This window comes from Corvus moneduloides, chromosome 11 (assembly GCF_009650955.1).
Source record: "Corvus moneduloides isolate bCorMon1 chromosome 11, bCorMon1.pri, whole genome shotgun sequence".
In the NCBI taxonomy this organism is placed as follows: domain Eukaryota; kingdom Metazoa; phylum Chordata; class Aves; order Passeriformes; family Corvidae; genus Corvus; species Corvus moneduloides.
The window spans coordinates 2,711,865-2,737,971 of NC_045486.1; the positions used below are offsets into that span (position 1 = coordinate 2,711,865).

The following is a 26,107-nucleotide window of genomic DNA, read 5'->3' on the forward strand; positions in this document are numbered from 1 at the left end:
CTGGGAGCCTCCTGCCTTGGAGAAATGGGAGGGCCCCAGTGGGACAAAGTCCATGGGCAGCTCTGTCAGCTGGTCAGACGTGAGCCCAGGAGCTCCTCAAGGCCCTGTCTTCTCCTATCTGAGCAATAAGCTCAGCCTAACAGCACATGGTCCACCGGGCAATTTCCATCCAGCTGATGAGGCCAGACAGATTTCAAAGCAGGACTGCAAATTCCTTTAAAAGGGACACGGATCGGAGGAAGATGTTCCGATGTTTTGACGGAGCAAACAGCGCCCTGACGGAGGAGCCAGCTGCAGCGGCTGGTTGTGGGTCCTGGTGGGGAGGGACACACACATGGAGCTTGTCGGGCACAGCCAGGGCATCCAGCAGGTATTCTGCCAGAACCACTCCCTCTCGGACACAATTTAAACACACCAGTGCAACACGCACGCTCAGGAAGCCACAAACTGGCACGTTTAAAATAAGTTTGTGCTAAACTGAAAGAAGTCTTTGGCATTTCCTAAACATTTATGCCACCCTCTTTGAAGCCAATGGCACCTTGTGTGATCTGGACACATCCTGAGTATCCAGGAGACAAAAAAAAGTGCCAATAGTGTTTGAAAAAAATAAATAGTAATAAAAAGATGATGCACAAAAGTGGCTCTGTCAGCAATCCACAACTTTATAGCAGAAGACACACCCAGGCCACAAAGCAGACAGGCTGCACATGACCCTGGCCATGTCTTTGGTATATGAACACACTGCTTTAGCTTCCATCAGTTCACCTCTGAAGTTTATACTCAGACATAGTAAAATGCTTTTTCTCTGAATTTACCCCCAACTGGAGCTTCCCCAGTCACCCAGCATGACCCCCATAGGCTGGCCCTGCCACAGCCCTCTCCTTGCAGGTGAGTGCTTCGGACTTCCTGAAAATTCTGGGAATTCTCTTCCTCGAGAACGGAAACCTCACAATTCGTTGCCAAACACTGAAGTTGAGAGAAGGAAAGCTCTTTACCTCCAGAGTGGGGTGGGGGCCCACAGAGCAGCACCATGCCCTGGCCCTGGCGGACGGACACCGTGCTCCTCGTTCTGGTCTTGAAGTTCTCAAGGTCTGCCAGGAGAGAAAGAACTCGGTTAAAGGGTGATCAGAGGCTTCTCCTTATGAGAAGAACAAGAGGAATATGACAAAATAAAGCAAACATCAGCTTGGAGGGTGGGCTGGTGGGATCTGGGTAAAACATGAGGCAGCAGGAGGCTGAGGAGCATCAACAAAAGGATCAGGAAATGCTTCCCCAGGCTGGGAAAGGTGAGAAGGTGCTGATTTACCCACAGCAGCAGACACACCCAGAGAAAATTCCTGCACCTGTAATGCTGGGGGAGTTTTGTTGTATGAATTTAGGAAGAACTGCTGCCTTAAATAACCAATTACATCCCACCCCAGCCTGTTTCCCTGCAGGAGCCTCGCTGCTGATGCCCTCCCGGCCCATGTGTGGAGAGCCTTCCTTTCCCACAAGGAAGTCTCTTGTACCAGCTGCATGTAAAGCCACAGAGCGCTTTAATTAAATCAAGTTCCTCCTTCCACCTCTCTTTTTTCCTCTCCTCAGGGCCCATGCACTGCAAAAATACAACTCCCTCTGCTCTCCTTGCACACTGAATTCAAGAGACTCGCAATGAAGTGAGGAGGTGACTCTGAGCTGAGCAGTGACACCAGGATTGTCACCAGCAGCTGCTTTGTGGGAGCACCAAGACATGGAATCACTTTGGCAGCCTCTGATCTTTAACAATCTCCTGCATTTCAACTTTCTTTTTTTTTTTCCTTGTTTCCAGCGTAGCTGATCCTTGGTTTGGCAATTACAAACCTGTTGTCAGTGCAGTTGGGAAAACACAGAGGTGATAAATATTTATCAGCAGGAACTGGTAGGAACATCATTATAAGGTTACAGGGATGGAAAACTGAGCCTTGATTTTTATCCCCTCTTAAAAATGGTTTCTGCACACATACTTAAAAAATAAATAAATAAAATTAGTAATTGTCACTGCTTCATCTCCCTTTCTAGGAGAGAAATCTTTTTTGGCCTTTCTTTCTTTTCTGTCTTAGGACAAAAGGAAAACAGAAAAAGAAATTATCAATTAGAGAGATAGAATCTTTTCATTCCTCAATTCTATAAAATTTACAGGTTTGTTTTTTTTTTTTTTTAAATTTTACAGAAAACCACTGTTACATTCCTCTGGCCACCTGCCAGTGCACAGATTTTTATACATTTTGACTGCACACGGGCACAAGGCTGGATGCCATCCTCTCTGAGGACAGCTGCAGGAGGAGTAATAGCCTAAAGCCCAAATAATGCCTGCAGGAATATATGTGCTATTTTTTACATCAATATTGACAAGAAAAGGATTGCTACCAGGAAAAGCAGCCTCTGCTTGGATGAACATCTAGGAAATGCTGCAAGAATGGTCAAAACCAACTGGAGGCAGCAAATAAAGCAGAGCATTCATCACCACTGCTTGTGCTGCAAACCATCAGGCCTTGGGAGTGAGCTCGGAAAAGCCTCATGCAAGTGCTTCAAATCGGGCTCTGAGTGAAATAACGAGATTAAGATAATTATAAGAAAGGCTAAAGCCTCATCAAAGCCATCAGGCTGATTGTGCCTGTGCTGTCTGAAGCCCACAGATTTCTTTTTGCAACACCTAAACAGGAATGAACAATAATATTGAGAAGATTTTTTTAGTGAGAAGCTTCATTTAGACCCCACCTTGCAGCCTTGCAACTGCAGAGTGGGTGGTTCAGCTCTGGGTGTCTGCCCTGACAACACCATCAAGCTCCACTTCACTTTGTCCTCCAACCTAAAAAACCCTGGGTAGCAGAGGAGGATTTTTGGTTTTATTTGCCAATAAAAAAACCCCCAAACCAACAAATAAACCCACAAACCCATCAGATTAAAAGGAAAAACTGAGGAAGAAAATAATAACGCTTGCAATTCTGTCGATCAGTGTCCTGCCAACTATTGTCACAACACCAAACCAAGGACTCCAATGAACACAGAAAAATATTCTGTAAGCTCCAGTAACCCCAGCATTAGAGAAGGATTAGTAGTTAGCAATTAGTAATGATTTCAAGAGGACAATACAGCAGTGTAACAGGAATGCAAACAGGTTATTGCGAGTAGCAGCTACTCACACCTTACTTAACGAATGAGTTAAGGTGCCTTTTAAACACTTTCTGGACAGTATCAGTTCTAAACCAAGCTGAACGGACCCACAGAAGCAGAAAGGTGCATGTAGTATTTAATTTCAGCTGGATGTATTTAAAAGCTGCCGCATGACTTTGGGAAAGTCACTTCAGCTCTTGGTGACAAAGTTTGCACCTCTCTAAGGACAAGTACTTCAACTGTGTCTCTCAGAAGAGGCTTAATTAGCTAATATTTGCACAGAAGCCTGACATCTGCTTCTGAAATGCACTGGAGTGCAATGCACACACCAACACCCACCCCTTAATGGGGACTTGAATGGCTTTTCTGGCATAATGAGATTTTTCTGTAGCCTCCATTAAAACGCTGCCTTAGTGTTCAGTGCCAGAACTTGGGCAGGTACTGGGAAGTGATGCCAGTCTGACACAGATCCCTACTCCCCCAAAAACGCTCAAAAGCCCAGGAGGTGCCGGCAGCAGCTGTCAGCCCACCAGCTTCTCACTTTGGGCAGGGTATTTCTGTATGGAATGACCTCCTTCCAAAACCTCCGATGGGGTTTAATAAAAGCTTAAGCACTCTAAAATGATCCAAAGCCCCTCAGGACTGAGTAGTTTGTCTCAGTAATTGGCATTTGGAAACTTTAATCAAACCCATATGGCTTTGCACAGTAACAATTACCCAAGTTGTCCAGAGTAATGAAAAATTTCCCCAAATTTTGCCTACAAAAATCAGTCTTTATAGCAAAGAAGATTCCATTATAAGCAAAACAAAAGGACTGCAGCCTTTTCTCAGGACCTGCTTGGGTTTGTGCTTTATGAAATGTGGTAATTCTTTTTCTAAGTGACTCCTAGGCAAGCACGGAAATCAAAGTTTTAAAGAAACATTTCCCAGATGGCGTCGAAGGATGGGCAAACAAACAAGGACACATCAGCTCCTGCTGGGGGGGACAGTGTAAGATGCCAGTCTGTGGAAGATGTGGCCTCAGACTTCTGTATTTACATCCCTTCTCAGTTACAGCTCCACTGATTGTCCCAGAGGTGAGACTTCTACCCCAGCAGAGCAGCTACACAGTCCCCCTTGGTTCCCATTACTGGCTGCAACAATAACAGAAATAATGGAAATAACAGAATTCCTGAACTCAGCATGCCCTGGAAACCTCGAAGGGAACACCAAGACTTCCCTCAGGAGCCTGCCAGTCTCAGGGCACTGGGGACGTGACAGGGATCCCTACTTTTTTGTGAAAGCTGAGCTCTGTCTTGCTGGCTTTGTTTGCCCGAGGAGGCTTTCTGTGCTTTGCTTTTATTTTTTCCACACGTGCCTATTTTTAGAACACAAAATACTCTGCAATTACTGGTTCTGCAATTAGGAGAGACCCCTCCGTGCAAGAGCTATTAAAAACCACCCAAAAAATATTATAGGAAATGAGATGAAGAGTCAATGATGCAGACTGGTGGTGGCAGGTGTCTGCATGTCCTTTAGAAAGCCAATTTCTGTGACTGTATCGTGTGGGAGGCAGCTCTGCTGTGCAATGCCTTGAATGACACGCTGTCAAAAACTCACCATTAGTGAGCCCTTTGTCATTACAGTTCAGGGTTTTTTCCTAATGATTAGAAAAGCAGAGCCACAGCTATTTTCACCTATTCTTCCTGTTCAACTGGCATGGAACTATTTCTGCTTCTGCTATATTCCAACAAAAATGTACACACATCAATCACTGCTTTATGCATCACTGGGTTTTAATTGCCAAAGAAAAACATGGCTAATAGGCTTGGAAAAATAAAAATGTTACTGGATTTTACTTAAAAGTCTTCCTCTAGAGACTTCTGTAAAGCAAATTTGATAACACACCAGTGACATCACTCAACTGAGTTGGTGATAACAGCAAGGAGCCTGCAAAGCACAGGGCCTGCATCCCTACAGATCATTATTCCTCCAGGGTGAGATATCCAATGAACCTCGACAGAAGGAACACAGAGTTTTTGCCCAGGAGCAGCACAGGGAGGGAGAAGGGTGGGTGATATCCACATATCTGTGCATCAAACTGGGAATTACTGGGAATTAGCACTGCCTTAGTGTCATTCCAGCTGTACTAAAAGTAAGTCTTTGGTTAGGACACTCATACTTCACTTAGATGAGCAACAAATCCGTGGGATCAGCACTTGAGGGGTTCTTTTAGCCAGTTTGTATTTTATGGGGGGTTGTGGTTGGTATTTCCCCCTGGAGACTTGGCTGTGCTTTGAACACAGGAAAATTGAATGGTTAAAAATGAATCTGATCATTTAGGAACAGATATTTTAGAAAGCTGGCACATGTTCACTGGCAATTTTGGGTATTCTGGAGTGGACAAAACACCACCTTTACTAATATAAAATGAACCTTAGAGCACCCATTCAATAGGAGATAATGATACAGGTAAGGTGTAATTTCTTTTTCTGTGTGAAATGCCCAATCCCCTTGGGTGACCAGACACAGCCAAGACACCCAAAGCCAATTTTTGAGCATGACTTTAAGAGATTTGCAGATCTTAGTGGGCTTTGCCTTCTCAAACCCCTTCTATCAGTTTAAGATAATCCCAGCAATCTAAAATTTAGGGTGATCTTTAAGGTCATGTCCAGTCCTCGAATTGAAGCCAAAGAGATTATTCCCTTTATGAAAGAGCACATGACTCATCCCAAGGGAATCTGATCAGGCTGGCAATGACATCTCCAACAAAAAAACTGACAGAAGGAGTGGCCGAATCCTCCTGGTTCAGATGGAACAAAGAACCTCCTGCTAAGGGATATTGGGATGCCCTCTCCCGAGCTGTTCTCATCCTGTTTGCACAACTCTCCACACACCACAGATCCCCCGTTCATGTCCTGGGTGAAGCTCACAGCCAGGCGGGCAGGGAAGGCATCGGCGTGGCTGCCCACGGGACAACCCCACTCCACTGGCTGCTGACTACAAACTGTGGGAGTTTGGCCCACAAAACCAGTCTTGGAGAGGAGATCCCAGTGCACCTCAACCCATTTTGGATGTGAGAGGACACTGGTTGGAAGAACTCCCAGGAAGGAAGGCTGAAAGCTCTTAACTGGCACCCACAAGAGACAAGATTGGCCCGCTGGTATCTGTGGCCCCACCACCCCCAAAGACTGTCTCTACCAAACTGCACCTAATTTCCAAGCTGGCCTTGATGTCAGCCCTTGCACCCATACACAGAGATGAAGTTCTTCAGGCTGTGTCCTTGCTGGTGTGTCAGGACTGCACAGAGAGCTGTGTGGGCTGGAATAAAACCCCTTTGATACAGAGCTTAATAGAATTTTAGTTTAAGAGCTGGTGTTCTAATGAATAAATTTGAGAGTCACTGATTTGAGAAATAGTTTACAAGTCTGGGCATGAAAGCTTTCTAATTTGACCTTTAGAGCAGATATTTCACTGGGATTTCTACTTCACCAAGGAGAAAAGGAGGGAAAAAGAAGTTTTAGAGGTAAATGTCTTGTCATTTCCCCCACCCCTATCCCTGCAGGAAATTTTTTTTTTCCATGGACTTTATTACTGTGAGCACTAACAAGGCACTGCCTGGGCAACTTTACCACTCACATCTCTAATCTCTCTAACACCTTGGACTTGGATGTCTCTATCTGGATTCTCATGTTGAGACTGTTTTAATTTTCCCAAGTCTTTCTGACCACCATCTGTTAAAGACAGGCTGATTTCTGAACCCACATGGCTAAAATTCCACCTCTCTGGGATTTGATCCTTGCTCTCAAACGGGCTGCAAGGCAGCCCCAGTGCTTATCTGCCTTCCTTCACACCACCGATCTTACAGGGAAACAGGAGTTCTTAGAAATTCCTACAAGGCACCCATTTTTCTTTTCCAAAATCAAACCACTCTTCTCTATGATATTATGAAAAAATAAAAAAAAAATCCTCCTTGTCTTCATGTTCCATTTCATAAAAACTGCCTGTTTGCCTTCTTTCTACAGGAAATATTTCAAACATTTATTTTGAAGCAGCTCCTCTGCTTGAGACAAAGTGCTGAGGACTCTGAAAATTTTACTACTTTAATCTAGAAAATCTGGGCAGACATTTCCCCCTGAGTTGACTCGAACAGGGTTTTTTCACTCTCAGAAGTTTTTTATCTTTTCCTAGACTAAAACAATAAAAGCTCTGTTTGCAGTTTCCTGCAGCACAGACGACTCTGCAGTGGGCAGAGAGCAGAATTCCACAGGCACAGGAGGTGGGCACAGCCCTCCCTCAGGCCATGTCTGAGCATCGAAGGTGCCTCAGTGCTCCCTGCAGGCTCTGCTGCACCTTCCCACTCTGGGCAGTGACAGGAGTGCAAATCCACACCCAAAATAATGTAAAACACAATCACTGAGTCATAGAATTCATCAAAGCCCATCCAGTCCCATGGGCAGGGACACCTTCTACTGTCCCAGGCTGCTCCAAGCCCCAGTGTCCAGCCTGGCCTTGGGCACTGCCAGGGATCCAGGGGCAGCCCCAGCTGCTCTGGATGACATGACCCAAGCTCACTCAGCAGGAAGTTTCAAAGGGAAATCTCCCTTTACTTGATAAAAACCCAAACAAAGCCCACCCCTCAGAGATCCCAGTCCTCAGAGGGTGTCTGGTGGCTCAGCCTCCCAACGTTAATGCACATTTTGGTGCTCAGCAGCACCTCAGAGTGCTGATATTTTTCCACTCTGTTCCTCTCTGATGCCTAATGAGCAATGAAATGCCAGTCATGTCCGCTGCAGACAGGGAAACCAACACGGGCCAACTTCCCACAAACACATTTAAGGCTCCTCCATCCTCCACATGCCAATGCTGACTCCTGGCTTTGCTTTCCAGAGGGAAAATAGGAAAGAAAAAAACAAAATAAAGATAAAGCAGCCACTGGGATAAAGTTGTTCTGCACTGGCCTTGCATCCCATCAACAGGAACAGAAATTTTCTTGCAGGATCTACCTCTGGCCTTTGCCAAGTCTGTGCTTGGCTGGGGGTCCTGGAAGTGCTATTTCCACACATTTAGAGAAAATACTGATTTGCATTGATTTAGAATCACTAAGTAAGGCTCATCCAAGGATTATAATTATTTCTTCAGCTAGGTAAAGAGCTTTATTTCATTCAGGAGGTTTAGAGGCATCACACGGAGGGGAGGTGTCACAAGAAGCATCCTAATAACTGAGCAAATAACACAACCTCCTGGTTTCTTGTCCTGTTCTCCATCCACTGGCCACACAAAACAGCAAAAGTGATTAGGATACACCATGAAAACATAACCCTACAGCTCTGCAGATGTTTACTACTCTACAATCACTTTTTGCAAGATGTTTGGGTGTTCATTTTTAAAAAAACCACCTACATCATCATTTCGTTTTTAAAAATTCAGCCCCAGATATTTAAAAAAAAAAAAATCTGCATTTTGAATATAACTTATTTTACATATTAAAGGCAAAATGAATAAATAAGGAGAGAGATGGGGAAAAAAATGTCAAACCTGTGTCTTGCTTTTCCCTGAATTTCTTAAGCAGAAGAGGACATGTGGTGCTGTGAGTGACCTGTGATCCTCAGCAGGCTCCAACACCTCCCCATGCAACACCCCCTGCCCTCTCCTGAGCTCTTCCCAGACAGAAACCAAAATAACTTCCCAAATAACACTGCAGCCTTAGGAGACTCCCAGCTTTAGGACAAGGTGCACTAATTACTTCCGCTGCTTTAAGTAATAATGTATTCAGCTTATTTATAACCCTGGGGGGGGGAACAAAGCAGGTAAAAATCCTCCATTTCTGCTCTCAGTTCAGGGTCCTTCTATCCCAGATGAAAGTAAAGTAGGTTATAGATCTATCCTCTGCTGCAAACTCCCTGTTGGTCCTATTCATCAAAAAAAAAAGGGAAAGGAGAGTGAAAAAAGAGGAGCTTACATGAGGCTTAGCCTAGTTTTCCACCCATCAGAGACTGTGGAGAAGGAGCAGAGGTTGGGAGCTGGGTCTCTAACACTGATGGCTGCCCTGTGCATGGCTCAGTCAGGATTTCAGCAAAGGAGAAACACTGGGACGTGGGAACATATGGAAAAATGCAAATAAATGTGCTCATTCCTGAGTTAAGATCACCCCAACCCCAGTCCTGGGGGGACTGCCAGGTGGAAGAGCTGATTTTGGGTAAGACCAGCAGGGCTGTGATGGAGATAAATGGCATTTTTTCTTGGAAAGGCACTGGAGGAGGAATCAAGGATTTGACACTTGGCAGGAAACCACACAGTTTAAATGTTTGTGTCTCTGCAGAACTGGGGATGCCCCAAACAGGCTGCGCCCTGCTCTCACAACCTGACAGCTTCAGGGGTGTCACAGGGCACGGAGCAAAACAGGGATGGTACATCCCAGTGGGATTGGGGAAACCTGGGAAAATGGGGTCTCTGCAGCGGGCAGAACTGGACATTCTGGCTCGAAAATGATGCTGATTTGCAGAGTTTTGTGTTGCTGCCACAGAGCCACCCCTGGGCACCACAACAAACCCCTCTGCCTGGCCTGGATGCACAGAGGCTCGGCAAGGCTTCAGTGGGAAAAGGAGCGAGATTCTGGGGGATGCAGGGGAAACTGGGTCATGTTAAGATAGTGGATTTCTGAAGATGTAAGAAAAACTGAGACAATTTAATGATTTAAAGCAGATTTGTGGTGCAAGCCGCAGTGGCTGGCTGGGAGTGTCATCTCTGAATTGTGACCGTGTGTGGGAGGCAGCGCGCCGATGAAAATGCCGGGAAAAAGGGAATGAAACTGTGGGAAAAGCCGGGGATTTGAAGTCCAGGTTCTGAAAAAACAGAAGGGGTATCTGGGCAAGAGACAGCTGAGTGGGATATTTCAATACTGGGGTGCAAAGCAGCCTTGGAGGACAGGGATGCATTCCTGCAGTGGGAATGTGGGCAGGCGTGGGCACTTCCTCATCTTAGTGCAGGTGAGCAGATCCCACCCAGAATGCTGAAAATTCCCACCCCCTGTACTCCACAGGGATCTTTTCCTCCACAGGAAAGCTCCAGAATGAGGGAGGAGCCAGGAAAATGTGCAGGGCTGGGCTTCTGCTCCTCAGAGGTAAAACCTTGGAGAAATAAACCTCCCAAGGAGGACGAGCAGAGTCAGGCACACCAATCCCAGCTGCCTCCTGAAAAACCAGCCCAAACCCTCTGGCTCCTGTATTTCCAGCCCAAACCCTCTGCTCCTGTATTTCCAGAAGGTTTAAAACACATCAGCTCCCATCAACCCTCAGACTTTAGATATCCCTGTGGAAATGCTTCCATTTGTGTGCTGAACGCACGGATCAATCCCTGGGATCGTTGGTTGGTTTGTTTGGAATTCAGCAGAGCTGCCCCCCCCAGTGTTTTCATTATGAATTGTTCTTGAAAGAGTGACTTCCTTGCCAATTAATCTCCAAAAGATAAAATGAATGCACTCGAGGGCAATGAGGGTTCACCAGTAAAGACTTTGAGCAGCCATTACAATGCGTTTCTTAGCAACTAACAGTGAAAATTATGGGATTTACTCGTGTAAAAGATATAACAGGAAACACCCCAGCAATGGGAATATTGAAAAAAACCCTTTCCAGTAGGATGTTGGGAGTAATTTTCTCTTTCTACCACCACAATGAAATTATTTTGAGATGGTAGGTCAAAGCCCCAAAGTATTCTCACTGCAACCACATTATTACTGGATTTTCTGCCACTCTTTGCTCTGTGCAATGCTGGCTCCTAGCTGCTAATTCATGTTTAACAATTATTTTGGAAAAAAAAAAAACCTTCTATAAAATGAATTCTTTCAATAAAATGTGTGTGGGGACCAGTTTTTAGAAACAGCTGTGTGATTCCCTTCACTTCAGAGGATGTTCACGGTAACAAAGAAGAAAGTTAAGGGTTTCTATGATTGAATCAGAATATCCTGAGCAGGAAGGGGCCCACAAGGATCACCCCTCATGAATAATCCAAAGGGAAAGGTACAAAAGGCGAGGTGGAGGATGCTCCCCTGGTTAGGGGGTAGAAGGCAGCCAACCTCCAACCCTGTCCCTCAGGCACCGAGGACACATTGAAACAGTTCAGGCTCAATTCCACACAGAAAATTTCACCTGTCTCAGGCCACCTGCATGAGGAGGAGGAGGAGGAGGAGGAGGAGGAGGAAGAGAACAAGGAGACCTTTCCCCTTCCTTTTAACCTCCTGAGGCAGCACAGTGATGCTCCACCCCTGCTCCAGCATCCTCACAGGACACCTCACACCTCTTATCCCCCACTCTCCTGGGGCCTAATTCTGTTCTAAAATTGGTCCCTCAGCCCCTTGGACATCTCAATATCATTTTGGCCTGCAGAAACTGAAGAAAACATCCACAGCATTAGCATGGAGGTTTAAGTTTGAGATTTAAAGGAAACTCCTTCCTGGAAAATGGGTTGGAAAGGTGATTTCAGAGAGGCCTCTGAGCACAGAGCAGAGGGAAAGACATCAGCCATCCTCCCCTCATGGGCTCCCACAACAAAAAAAAACCCTGAAAAGCAGATCCCATTTCTCTAACAGCTTTCTCTAACATTTCTCTAACAGTTTCACAGACATCGCTTTCCGGCAGTTTTTGTAACAACAGGGGTCAAAACAATGATATGACTGAAAACCAGCACTGATTCAAACTTGATTTTCCTCTTTGGATACCCATTTGTAAATCAGCAGCATGTGACAAACAGTGGTGCTGAGGAGACAGGCAATGGCTCCTGCACAGCTCCTCACCCACTCCCAGAGGGTTTATTTCCAAACCAGCATCCTGCAGCTAGCCACATCTTTGTGAATTTTCAGGTTAAACTGCAAATCCTGCTGAGGAGTTTAGGGCCAAATTGAGTCATCACAGCAGGGAGAGAATATTTCATCTATGAGCCTAGGGGATGGCTCCATGGGAGAAGAGGGGCGTTATCTGTTGGGAGAGGCTTGGTCCCATCATCGGGATCATTCAGCTGCTGCTGGTGGAGGTGGTGATGGAGCAGACACAGCCTGGAGGCCCCTGGGGTGGAGGGCACTGGGGTGTCCAGGCTGACTCCCTGCAGTGCTCCTGGAGATGTGCAAAAATGCCTGGTTTCAAAGCTTTGGCAGTAAAACACAGAGTGCAGCCTCAGTAAAGTAAAAGAATTTCAAAGTTATCTCTAATTAGAGATGCTCCCCTATAGCTGCTCATAAATCAGCAGAAATTGTCCTGCCTCGCTCATCCCACTGTGATCAAAAAAAGCTTGGACATCACTTAGCAGAGAATTACAAACAGAAGGGAAACCTTGCACTGTCCCATTTCCTCTGAACCCACTTCCACCAGTGCTGCCAGTTTGGGACAGCGTGGAAGATCAGCAGCACCAGAAGCCACCAAATGAAACTGAATGTGAACACACAGATCTCCAAATGCACACCCCGGAGAAGGGCTGCAAGGGCTGGGCAGAACAAGCTGAGGAGCTTCTCCAGGGGTGATTTAGAGAACTTTCCTTGGTGATTAATGACTGTGGAGGTGTGGGTATAAATCAGAGACATCAAGGTTGGAAATGACCCCCAAAATCGAGTCCAACCTTTGAGCAAACACCAGGGCCACCAAACCAGATCACAAAGTGCCACATCTACTCACTGTCCGAGCAATTCCAGGGATGGTGACTCCACCATTGCCCTGGGCAGCCTTTTCCAATGCTTAACCATGCTTCAGTGAAGACACTTTTCCTGATCTCCTTCCCGGGCACAACTTGAGGCCGTTTCCTCTTGTTCTGTCACTTGTTCCCTCAAAGAAGAGACCGACCCCCACCTTGCCACAACCTTCTTCCAGGGAATTTTAGAGGGTGACTAAACAACTTCCAGCACCTGTGAGAGGTTCTATTCCGTACATTATTCCATGGTCAGTAGGACTGATTTGGCAAGGACACCCTGGAAGCTCATCCTCCCTGTCCTGCCAAAGGGACGGGAGCTGAGCCGGCGGAACAAGCTGCAAATTCATCACTTTGGGAGGGGTGTGGGCCAGCTCTGGTGCCACTAAAAATCAATGGGAGCTTTATCTCCATCCTGAGCGGAAGCAGGAGCTGGGCCACAGCAAACAACTTTAATCCCATGTCTGAAGGGGTGGGCTCACCCCCAAAGTGCCGCGTCAGAGCCGCGCCGCTCCCCAGCCAGAGCTCCTGATTGATTCCAGGGTTATTTCCCAACAGAAACCACAGCACAGTGAATAAAACTGCCAAGCTAAACCCCAGCCCCTAAAAGAAAAAGTACATCATTTAATCTAGTTCAGCTGTATTTTCATAGATCTTTGTGGAAAAGCCATTATTAGATCCATACTCAAGAGTTTAAAGCTTTTTTATTTTCTGAAAGCTTGTGTTGCTACAAGCACAGGGCTTAGGGTATCATTAATCCATATTCTGTTACTGTGGCACAGCAGATTCCTCACTCGGTGAAAATATGTTCAATTTCAGAGACAACTAGCATGGAAAAAAAAATAAGAAAGAAAGGGAAAAGAGAAAGGGGAAAAAGGGAGGAAGAAAAATGAAGAAAAGGACAAATCTGAAATGAAAATGACATATCAAAAAGCAAGTATTCGGGGGAAATATTAGCACTTTTATCATAATGAGTTTGTAACCTAAATACATATTTCAAGGATGAAATTGCTGACCCTGTCTGCCCTCCACAGGAGGCTGAATGGCTCAACCACAGTTTAATCTTCCCTGAAAAGGCTACAGAAGAATAATACAGCCCTTGAAGAACAACACACATTCCTGATGCCCCAAGCTTCACAATTTAACTCTTAAAAGGAGGGGGAAAAAACCTCTCAAACCCCAGCCATCAGCCTCAGAAGAACCAGCAGAAACAAAAATGAGACAAAACGAAAACCACACAACACATGATGAGGATGGAAAATAAGGGATTGCTCAGATGAAGGGTAAAGCTTCAAAAATCCATTTTTATTGTTTCTTAGAGGCAGAGCCTTTGTAGTAAACTTAAATCACTCTGCATGTCCTACTTCAGCTAATTCTGGTTGCAATCCCTTTGATTAGAGATGACAAAAAAATTGTTTTGTCAAAGCCCACCTTGGGAAACCCTAATTTTTTTTTTCTTTAATCCAAATGTTTCTAATCTGATTATGCTGTTTTAGCAAACTAAAATATAATCTAGGAGTCAAAAATGTATCCATTTACCTGAGTTCCCAAGCATGACTGGAAAAGAACAAGCTTTGTTTTTAAATTCAGTCTTCTCAGGTACGATACAGTCAGACCAGGTATGTGAGGATTTGTCTCCACTCAAGTAGTCCCTGCCTGCTGCACTTGTCAGGATCAGAGTATCCCACAAGGGTTTGGGGACCTTAAAGCCCATCCAGTCCCACCCTTGCCATGGCAGGGACACCTCCCACTGTCCCAGGCTGCTCCAAGCCCCAGTGTCCAGCCTGGCCTTGGGCACTGCCAGGGATCCAGGGGCAGCCCCCAGCTGCTCTGGGCACCCTGTGCCAGGGCCTGCCCACCCGCTGTGGGATTCGGAGGATCCTCCTTTCTCATCCCACATCCTGAGCTCTGAAGCCCAGATTTGAGGAGCTGACACTCAGCTTGTCCTTCTCCACTGGATTTTGGGAAGCTGTGACCCTGCCAAGCGATGCTGAGGGGCTTTGCTGGGAGTGCTGCTGCTGCTGCTGTGCTGGGAGTTGGGAATGGCCATGGACGGGAAGGCAGAGCCTGCTGTGGGAGCAGCAGCCCAAGGTGGTGTTTATGAAGCAATCACCTTGGCATCCTGAAATCTGGAGTGATGGGAATGGTCTTGAGGAAGCTGCTCATAACCCATCCCCAGGGAAAACGTGCCTTCAGTCACGGACAAACTCCAGCAGGTCATGGGCAGAAGGATAATTTATTGTAAACTACGTGGGGAGACAGAGGACTGCACCCTCTGTATTTTTCCTCATTACAAATTGTCCTTCTAAAGTATGTGAGCCTGGGGGTTACTGGTATTTTTATCACCTCCTTTCTGTAGCTGGAGCACATCAGCTTCTCTCCCCAGTCAGTCAAAAGCACCTTTCATTGCACCATTCTCCATGACTGAGAACTCCATGCCTGGGAAGGCTCTGCCTTGAACTCCTGCAAGGATATTCCTGCTGTAATTACTGCACGCCCCTCCCAGGACAACAGCACAGGGAAACCACACAGATGATGGATGAACAGGCCCTTGTGTTTATTCTCTGCCTTCACCTTCACAACCACAAGAGCGAAAAGATGACTTGTGGTCCTGCGTCATCATTTGCCCACTCTCACAGCCTTTATGCTCCAAAGGGCTTTGCATGATTTCATGTAATGCTAATCTACAGCAAGGTCCTGCCTTTTCTTACCCTCAGCTCTTGACAAGAAGCTGCAGCTCTGCTGTTGCCCAAAATAAACACAGAGCTGCCCATCTTCCCTTTTACACCCAGAGTGCCCACACCTGATGTACCACCGAAACACAGGGCTTGTGAATCTATCACTGTGAATTCATCCCTCGTGGAAATTATGCTCCTTTTTAACACTTTGAAGCTTTACTTCTCCAAGGAAAGGCAAAAATCAATGGTGAGATCCCATCTGCCAGACCCTTTCCTAGGTAACCTCTTCCTCAATAAATAAGACATATTTCCTTGTATGCTCCATATAATTTCAGCTAAATAATGATAAATCATGATATATATCCCTTATTCCCATTTCCCCTCTTTCTCACTCCATGAGCAATTAAGAGAACGCTCTAATCCATCAGGAAAAGTTGGGAAAAGACACTCAGCTCCCAGTTTTTCCAGCACACTGTGGGAACAGAGCTCGCCTCCTTACTTACAAGCAAACTGCAGCTTGGCTTCTCTGCTGACAATCGTTCCAAAGGGGTTTGTTGCTACACACTGGTACGTCCCAGCATCCTGGCTTTTATTGGGATTATTGATCAGCAGGCTGCCTTCCACCAGGCTGTAGCGATAATCCATGCCCACGTCAATACTGCTTCCATTTAACTTCCACCTGGAGCACAGAATGGCAAAGTTAAACTCTGCTGATGCTCAGGGATGCTCCTGGGTATTTGAAAGCACAGCATGAAGTAAATAAAGGAAGATTTAGAATGGCTCTGACTACTTATTAAAAATAAAAAAAGAAGGCAGAAAAATGCAAATTTCCTGAGAGGTATTGAAATATTCCAGTATTTAACTGAGAGAGCAATATCCTTGACATATATTTCAGTCTCTGAAATGATTAATGCTTCTGTAGTTGCTGGTGCTGCTGCTCTTTGGAATTAATCATTTGGCATGGGGAAGTCCCTGAAAGAGGATCTCTAACCCATTCAAGTCCACTGAGGATATTTTTTCCCCCTCTCCTGACTTGCTGGTCGTTTGTTTATAAATTTAAGAAAATTCCCTTCCAGCAGATGCTGTCACAAAGTGGGGCACTGAGGAATTCCGGCCCCAGGATGGAGTGAGGAGGGGGACACAGCACCTCCCATCTCCTGAGTGTACGGGGAAACCACAGAAATGTGTTTCACCGTGGATCCATGGATTTTATGGCATTAAATTGCTGCCTGTGTCAGGAGACAGCCCGGAGGCTGAGGCCTGGTGACTCTAATTGGTTTCAGAGTGGCATTTACTGGTGAGCAGAGAGAGGCACCAAAGGAAAGAGAACAGCAGCACCAATGATTTGCAGCAGCAACAGCACTGCAGGAGGACAGCACCTTCCTCCCAGGACCCCAGAGCAGCTACTAAAGCTGAAAAGAATTGAGTTTTGTCCATGTTTATGGAAAAGGATGGTTAATCTGAGAGCCAGGACTATTTACAATCCTTTTGTAACCTTTTAGAACTCCTGTCCAAATTTTGCAGTTGAGTTGCAATACCTGGAGATTTCCTGGTGTCCATTCCCTCTGTTCCTAATGCTCCAGAGTCATGGAATATGCTCTGCTGGAAAGGACCCACAGGGATCATCCAGTCCAATTCCAGCCAGGACACCCCAACACTCCCACCCTGGGCATCCCTGGCAGCGCTGTCCCAACGCTCCTGGAGCTCTGGCAGCCTCAGGGCCGTGCCCATTCCCTGGGGAGCCTGGGCAGTGCCCAGCACCCTCTGGGGGAAGAACCTTTCCCTAAAATCCAACCTAAACCTCCCTGGCACAGCTCCAGCTACTCCCTGGATCCTGTCCCTGATCACAGAGAAGAGATCAGAGCAGCCCCTGGGGAGGAGCTGCCTGGTTTTTGGTTGGGATTTTTTTGGGATCAGCACTGTGGTAGCCTCCAGGGACATCACCAATACACGCAGCAGAAAGGCTCTTGTGTGATGGTTCTAAGAACAGTTAAACACTGAACAAACCCAATGGTTGGTCTGGGATTTCCTTTCACTTCACAGCTCAGCTTCACTTTCTTCTCCTCCGAGTCCAAGGGGAAGATCATGCTGTTGGGCTCCTGCAGGAAAACCGGCCCGTGCAGGGTGCTGTCATCTGCATTAAACAGGGAAAATGGGACAGGTCATTCATGGAATCTCCATGTTCCCAGGCTTAAAATACAAAACAGTGTCTCAGCAGCAAGAGGCCGTGTGTCACTCACCTTGGAAAAGATCTGGTGACACTTTATTTAGTTTATAACAGCAGATTTTTTTTTTTTCCAAAAACCACTGAACCCACATGGAGTCATGAAAATGTCCTACACTGAACAGAGCACAGAATGAAACCTCACCCAAAGTTCAAACAGTGGGAACAGGCGCTGTTGTCAAAGCAAAGCTCAATTCAAAGCAGAATCCTTGGCTTCACCTTTAGAAATGGAAATGTTTTCCTTGTGAATTAAACCCCCACCCTGTTAAACAGAGTTACACAGGAGCCCGAGCCAGAGGGTCCCCAGCACGTCCAGCCCCAGTGCAACTGGTTCTGCCATCCCTGACTGAAACCCTTCTGCAGCCATGGGGTGCACTGGTCCTCGGAGGGCATGGAAACCCTTTCACACCCCCTACCCTCTCCATGCTCTGATGCCTCAGGAATCCACTGGCACCAGCCCCACTCCTCCACGGGAATGAGGCTCCCAAGAGGTTTTGTATGACCAGCCCTGACAAGGACATTCCACACTCGTGCCCTTCAGAGGATTAAAAACTCACACTAAATACAGGTAGAAGAGGGAAAATACTTTGGCAAAACAACCTGATACGACCTTCAAAGAGCTCAGGAGTCATCTCCCAGCAATCCAGCACTCTGGGTTTGGGGATTACTGATGGGAGTCTCCCTTGTGCTGACTTTCATTCTTCATTCTAAAAATACACTTTGATTTCTTGAGCTGTTAACTCCTTCCTATCTCCTTTCCTCTCCTCTCATCCACTTTCTGCTTTCACCTTATCAATTTATCCCATCTCAGAGCTGGAGGTGAGGGTGAGAGCTGCTCACAGGCCCATCCCTGAGCTGCAGCTCTTCCCTGCCCACTGCTTTGCAGCGAGCACAGAATTTCAGGAAATTCACTGACACCACTCAAAACACCCACAGAAAGCTACGGCGTAAATTCACTGCTCTCCATCCTGTTTGGATCAGACACTTTTATCTCCACAGCGGCTGTTCAGCACACAAAAGAAACCAACTTTTCTCCCCTGAAAAGATCAGCTATCTTGATTTCACTGAGACTTTTCCTCTCATCAGTGTCAATGTCTGGCTGCTCTAAGTTTAGTGCAAGTAAGGACACAGTGGAAGTGCTCACAGTCAGAAAGGCTTTCAGCTGAATGCAAGGAACCTTGATTTAACATTTTTAGACCATTTTCCAATCTTTTCCTGCCCTATCTCTACAGCAGACTCTGCTCTTTCAGTGTGCAGGGACTTGCAGGGATGTGAGCACGGAATTCTCTTTAGTCAGGCTGCTGGAAGCCCACCTGGATGGGGATATAGGAAATTTGTGGGTATGGGAGGTCAGGGGAAAATGAATAAATAAAATACAGAGATGATGGGATGTGCAAAATATACAGAAAAAAGGGAATGAATAGAAGATGATGGATCTTCCAGAGGGAAGAAGGGTGAGAATGAATGGGAACAGCTTTCACTGGGAAATCAACTGGATTTACCAGGGACAGAACAACAGCTCTTCAACCCTGGGAGAGCAAATTCTGTCATCTCCACAGAAGTATTTCAGAGAGACTCTGCCAGGAAGATTAGAAAGGAACCATCTCTCCCCCGTGTCTCCTCCCTCAGGCCCCACCACAAAGGAGGGTGCACTCAGCACACAGTCACAGGCCTTGTATTTAGCTTTATTTTAAATTATATGTTAACGATACCTGACTGAAACTCATCTATTATTCAAAACACATTTCACATCATCTCCAGCTCTAAATTACACCTGTGTGCAACTCACTGTTGCTGGTGGGAAAAGATAATAATAGCCATAGAGCATATGGGACTGGATTATGGCATCCAGACTTGTTCCTGAGACCCAGGGCTGCTTCACTCCCTGAGCAGCCTCATTCACCCTAAGAGAGGATATGATAGTCTGGCCCACAAAGATTACAGCTCTGAGTGCTGTGTGAGTGCGTCTGAAAGCAACAGATTTAAAATATATTTGAATTTATCCAGTTTTCTCATTGGAAAATACAGAAGCTGGCCTGGTGCTCGGGTCCTGTGTAAGGGTTGCTTCAAACCCCAGAAACACAAAGTCTGATTGTGGCACGAGCCAGACCATCCCAGATAATCCAGTTAGGGACCTGCTGACTCAGGGATGTGTTGCATTGCCTCTGTCATCTGCCTCACACCCCTCTCTGTGCTGTCATTTGCTGTTATTTCAATTAGGGGGTGTCAATTTACAGCAAATCACACCGAAGGTCAGGTCCTCTTCCCATCACAGGAAAACGCACCTTGCATTACAAATGAACAGTTCTTCTACTTGGAGTGGGAAAGAGGAACAAATCTAAGGGTGCAAAAGTGTCCCCACATGTCCAGGCCATCACCTGGCTGCAGGAGCAGAGGTTAAGGTGCAGCATCCTGCTCTTCAAGAGCTAATGAGAGTGGTCCACAGCACTCAGTGGGAGTTACAGGTGTAAGAACCACCACAGCCTGCATCATTAATTAGTGAGCAATTTACAATTTCGAAAACAGACTCAAGATAGAGAACTAAGGATACATATAGTCACAAATAGGTGAAAACACTGAATTTGTCTGCTAATAACTCAATTTGCCTGGAAGCTCATAAAAGATCAAATGAAAACACTTTCAAATATTCCACCTGCTGCTGGCACTGTTCAACATTCAGCTTTTATTTGGCAAAAAAGTGCCTGCCCTTCCTGTTAGGCAGCAAGAGGAAAAATCCTGGTGAGATTTCAAGCAAAGCGAGCTGGGCAGGGCAGGGAGAAGCTCTGAGAGCAGCTGCAGCCTATCAGGGGAACAGAAGAGCAGGAAAAACTTTGCAACACTGGGCAGCTAAAATTATTTTGAGTGCCTTTCTTCTTCCTCTTATTGCTGCCTGTGTATAACCAAGATAAGCAAGTCCAAACTATTTAATCTTCAGCCTGTAGAGCTGCTTTGCTGCAGCCTTGATGTGCGATTGAAATCACTGCAGCCCAGATCCCAACACTGTGTGATAAGGGCTGAGTCACAGAACCCGACAGAGGAGGGGGATTTGGTTCACAGAGCACTAAAGAGTCACTAATAAATAAAACAAGCTGCCATCTAGATTCTTGCAGATAGGAAACTACAAGTGCCTGAACCAGAAAGAGCCCATTTTTGACAAAGTTGTGTTACTCAGACGTTTATTGCCAGCACAGCCTTTGTGCTGCTGAAGTGTCTGCTTTTGTGGGAGCAAATTTTGCTGTTTGGATAACTCTGAAATATATGAATTTTACACTTTTTTTAATAAATTCAAAGTGGTAATTTTATTTCCGTTGCAGTAATGTCCAGGGACTTGCACTCCAAGAGTGGTAACACATTTTTGGCTTATCACTGGTGAACACTATGAGCAGCTCGATCCACAGAAACCAGCCCTTCTCATCAGATTGTGTTTAACAGACTCTTTTTTGGCCATTTCGTCAAAAAATAACAAGAGAACAGAGCATATCTGTGCATAAACACCTGAAAGTGCTCAGTTATTTTAGCCCTCTTCCCCTTTACACCATTCAACAGCTGCTGCCACTCTTCACACATTTCTCACTGTCCCAGGACAATAAAATAAATAACCTTCCCAGACAAGCTAACTGGTGAGACACTCCTGGGGACAGATTTTATTTTTCTGAGTTACATTTCTTTTGAAGAGCCCAAAATGAGTTAACCCAGAATGAACACGAGCCGCCCTCAGCTTAAGACAACCTGCAAACAAGACTGGGTTCCAAAAAGCGTTTTTCCCCCTCCTTGTCATATAAAACAAATGTACTCCTGCTCTGGGTCTGCCTCCTCTGACAGAAGTGTATTTATTTCGCTAAGAGGCAGGATCTAGGAAATTTCAGTCAATTTCACAATAAAAGAAGCATTTTAACCACAGAAGGAGGTGTGTGTCCATATGGTGTTGGATGGAAAGTGAGAGATCATTTAGAAGAACATTCTGCTTGATGTATATTTTTCCCCCTTGTGAATCACAACACCTATTAAAAAAAAAAAAAGCCACATTAATTGGAATACATTCCAAATGAAGAGTATATTTGCTGTGTCCCTCCAGGGCCCCAAAGCTGAGAGCCAGCACAGGCAGTTGGATGTTAAATGCTGTCATCTTCCCATGCTTTTGAGGAATTGAAACATGAGGAATGTCAGCGGAGGTTAATTCACACCAAACAGGTGGAACCATTCCTATTCTCTCTCAACATTAAGCCTGGTGACAGATACTGGTACCCAAATAGAACTCCTTTAATTTCCATTGAAAGTTATGGCCAATTTGAGAGAAAGTTTAATTGAATACTCCACACCGTAGGGAAAGATAATAACTAAACAGAACAGAGAATTCTTGGAGTATATCCAGTATGAGAAAAATCCTCTCCTTGTTTGCTGCTGAGGGAATTGCTGCCTGCTCTGTGAGCTGGGGTGTTTTCATACAGTGCTACAAGTCAGTATTTCTTCCAGACAAAACTGCACCTTGGGAAGAGCAGCTCTTCAGAAAAGTGGGAAGTGGAATGGATAGGACAGCTCAAGGGCATGGCTGATTAACACACCAGCCTGCTCCTCAAGGTGAGCAGCTGCATCCCATCCTCCTGAGCAGGAAAGGGCTCCAGTGGATGGCTCACTCCTTATTTTTTGCCTATCACTTCTATTAACATCAACTGCAAATGGTGCTAATGGCTTTGAAATTAAAACAAAGAATTTCTTACACCACACAGTCCTACTACTACTAATTCCACAGGCTTCCCAATGAACAAGACCCACTAAAGGTGCTTCCCATTCAAAGGAAAAAAAAAAGGATTAAAAAAAAGGAGCTATTTTAAAAGTGTATTAAGTATGGTTTTTCAGGGAAGGGCCTCATAGCTCTGCATCTGTGGGGACACCCCCTTGATACAACACTGGGCTTCTTTTGCAGCACCTACAGGTCTCCAACAGGTACTGTGAGCCTCCTGCTGTCCCCTCTGCCCTCCTGCTGTCCCCTCTCCCCTCCTGCTGTCCCCTCTGCCCTCCTGCTGTCCTCTCTCCCCTCCTGCTGTCCCCTCTGCCCTCCTGCTGTCCCCTCTCCCCTCCTGCTGTCCTCTCTCCCCTCCTGCTGTCCTCTCTCCCCTCCTGCTGTCCCCTCTCCTTCCTGCTGTCCTCTCTCCCCTCCTGCTGTCCCCTCTGCCCTCCTGCTGTCCCCTCTGCCCTCCTGCTGTCCTCTCTCCCCTCCTGCTGTCCCCTCTGCCCTCCTGCTGTCCCCTCTCCCCTCCTGCTGTCCCCTCTGCCCTCCTGCCACTCTTCCCTGTCCCAGCTCGCTGCTGTCCCAAGCCCAGAGCAAAGCCTCGCCTGACAGGTGACAGCTGACACACGAGTGTCTGATACCCGAGCTCCAAAGCAGTGTCAGACATTGCTCAGAGACCACAGGGCAGCCACAGAAACCCGGGAGACAGGGAGGGATAAATCTCCCCTCTCGTAAGGCAGGCATGGAAGAGCTGCAGCGTTTGAGATGGAGACAGCAGTGCTCTGATGTCTCCGTTTAGGAGTGACCCGGGGGCCTGGAGCAGCCTGGATTAAAGGCAGGGTTAAGCACAGCAGTGTGTCCTGAGCTCTGAGGGAAGGTGGGAATGCCAGGAGCCAGCAGTGTGGGAATGCCAGGAGCCAGCACCCAAATGCCAGCGGCAGCTCCGGGAGCTCCGGGAGGCCTCTCCCTCAGCCTGTGCCCCAGCCATGTCCCAACTTCTCCTATGTACGTGTGGTTCATTACAGCAAATGCCATCGAGGCAGCTGGTTCCACATAAAATGCTGCCACCTGATCCTACACACAAATGTGGATATTCCCTGTGCCTCTCCCATGTCCAGACAGCCGGGAGAGGCGACTCCCACCGCAGCACAAACAGTGACCCGTTCTACAACAAACCCCTCATGTAACAGGATGCAATTTGTGTTCTCTAAGCAAGCCAACAGCCTGATTTTCATCACAGATGTTCCCTTCAGTATCCCACAAAAGCACATTGCTCCGGTGCTGCAGAAAGTCACAAATTTCTTCACCGCGCGGCCTCTTCCCTGAGCCATCACAGCCAACAGCAGGAAAATAAACAGAGGAACTCACAGAGCTCTATTGAGGACAATATCAGCCCACAGCAGAGCTGTGAGTATAAAACAATAGGAATAATCAGATTAATATGATGCTAATGGTGCTACCACCAGTGCTGGGTGTTCTTGCATAGAGCTGTTTGGGAATAGAAATGTTTCAAAAGCCTGTGCTAATTACCTATTGATTTATTAGCAAAATGTAAGGTGCTGATATGATTGCTGTCTGCCAAGAACACACATCATTACTGTAAAACTGTCAGCTGTCTTGAGTATGACAGGGACTATAAAGGGGATATATTAAAAAAAATCAGAAGTAATTGGTTACATGTGCATATTCTAAAACCACATATTTCCTTTCCACAATACCTCCCTGAAATTCAATGGATTTTAATCTTTGATGTAATAAGGAAGGTGTGTAAAAGCCAGGTTAACAAATGCCATCCTCCCCACCCCACCAGCGGACAAGCAAAGTTATGAAATGCTTGTAGTAAAAAAGCCTCTTTCCTTTAAAATCCTGAAGCCTTAGAAAAGACAAGTCCCTGGGGCAATAACCTATAATCTCTGTCTCATCTATTGCAGGAAAAACAAAGACAACTCTGGCAGCGTGTCCAGGCTCTCAATTGATTGAGGAGCCAAACCCTGCAGAAAGCTTCAAGGTGAAAGGAGCTCTCTGGCGCTTCGCTTCAAGGTGAAGCCCCTTTTCTCTCTTCAGGTTTAAGTACATTAGCCACTGTCAGAAGGAAAGCTGAGCCCTGCCAACTTTTTATCCAGCTATTTACAGAGAGGTTTAGGCCATGGCTTCCCTTCTCAAATATTTGTGAATAAGCAGATGGAATTACCAGGGCCTCGGGAGCTCGCCGGGAAGAGGAAGGAATTATCAGCCTGGCACACTCGGAGTCAAACACCTGTAACCTAATTTGCACCATGGCACCGGTCAGAAAATGCACATGGGGTGGTTCAGTCTGTCAAGGGGCACTGGAAATCTGCCTGTTCCGGGTCACGGGGGCACAATCTGCAATTAGGGCAAGGAAACACACACTGGGTACAAGGGAATCCATCAGGGATTCCAAACACCAGGCACAGAACTTTTAAACCGTGAACAAAGCAGAGACTAAAACACCTCTTTGTTAACTCAGTCCACAGTGTGCACACTTCTCCTTGGCTGTTTGGTTTGGGCAACTCTGGAACATTTTCAAGTCCCTGAGACAACGCTGCAGCAGGACACAAGTGACAAGGTTCCATCATCTCCACCTGATGGAGGTTTGTTTTCTCCCTATTTTGGAAAAAAACCAACTAGAATTAAACTGTGAACGCTCTCCTTTCTATCACAGAGCACTGGCACAGGCAAGTTTCAAGCATCTGCCTCATTACAAATATTACACTCTGCAATTTTCTTACTATTTCTAAGTTGTTCAGCCCTTGCCTTAAGAAGAAAAGATATTTCAATATAAGAAATTAAAAGGTGACTGAAAGAATGGAGAGAGAGGGAAACCTCATATTTATCACATTATAAATCTGTATTTTTGAGGAGAAATTTTCAGCATCAGCTTCTAATGGTCTGATGCAAGACTGATGGCATCCTGGGCATCTGGAGTTTAAAAAGCACCAAGATATTTAGGAAAAGAGAAGGACCTTTCCTTTGGAGTTACACAGAGAGATAAACCCAAGCCCTTCCTTGCCAAGCACTGCACATCCCGATGCTGGGCAGGCTCCTGACCCTGGACAGGAAAACCTCACTCACTTTTCACTGCTACTAAAGCAAGAAAGTGTTTAATCCTGTAAACAGGATCCAAGGCTGTAATCTCCAGGTGGTTCTGTTCCATAAATGGATTTAAGGCATTTGAAATCTGCTGTCGGGACTCCGGGCTGGCAGCTCAGCTGCTCTAACTCTCCATAACTTCATTGCAGTCGCTGGAATTGCTCCAATTCAGGGCACATTTGAGGAGTTGCCCTTCAATTTTTCCATTGTTATTTTTTCAAAATGTTTCTGCAACCCTCAGCAGAGCAGGAGCAAAAGCCAATCCCAGTCTCCAGCAGGAGATTCCCTACACAGAGGAACACAGAGGGTACCTGCTGTGGCTCTGGAAGCTGGGACACACCAGCACTGGCAGCCACTGCATGGCCACCCCACCACAGGCACTCCCCAGCCCTAAAAGTCACCTCTTATCCCTGTTTTTCTGCTCCCTGCCAAGGGACCAGACCCTCCATGCAAACACAGATACACAAACACCAGACCCCACACTAGCCCAGCCTTAAAATTAACACCACTAAATGCCAAACTGAGGGAGGCTTAAATAAAGTTCTCAGAGTTCAATCAGCAAAACATCAAAGGAGCAGCCAG

The 26,107-nt window shown here is 46.2% G+C and overlaps 1 protein-coding gene across 3 annotated transcripts in view; it reads right to left on the reverse strand.

The window, feature by feature from the left end:
- The window catches only part of CNTN4 (contactin 4), a 270,420-nt gene that overhangs the window by 80,660 nt on the left and 163,653 nt on the right, over positions 1–26,107 (reverse strand). For all 3 annotated transcript variants that reach the window (XM_032120664.1, XM_032120665.1, XM_032120663.1), the window contains 3 exons: positions 17,469–17,595; positions 15,965–16,140; positions 996–1,091 (listed from right to left, as the gene is read on the reverse strand). In XM_032120664.1, coding sequence (XP_031976555.1) covers positions 996–1,091; positions 15,965–16,140; positions 17,469–17,595 — 399 coding nt within the window. The remainder of the gene's footprint in view (positions 1–995; positions 1,092–15,964; positions 16,141–17,468; positions 17,596–26,107) is intronic.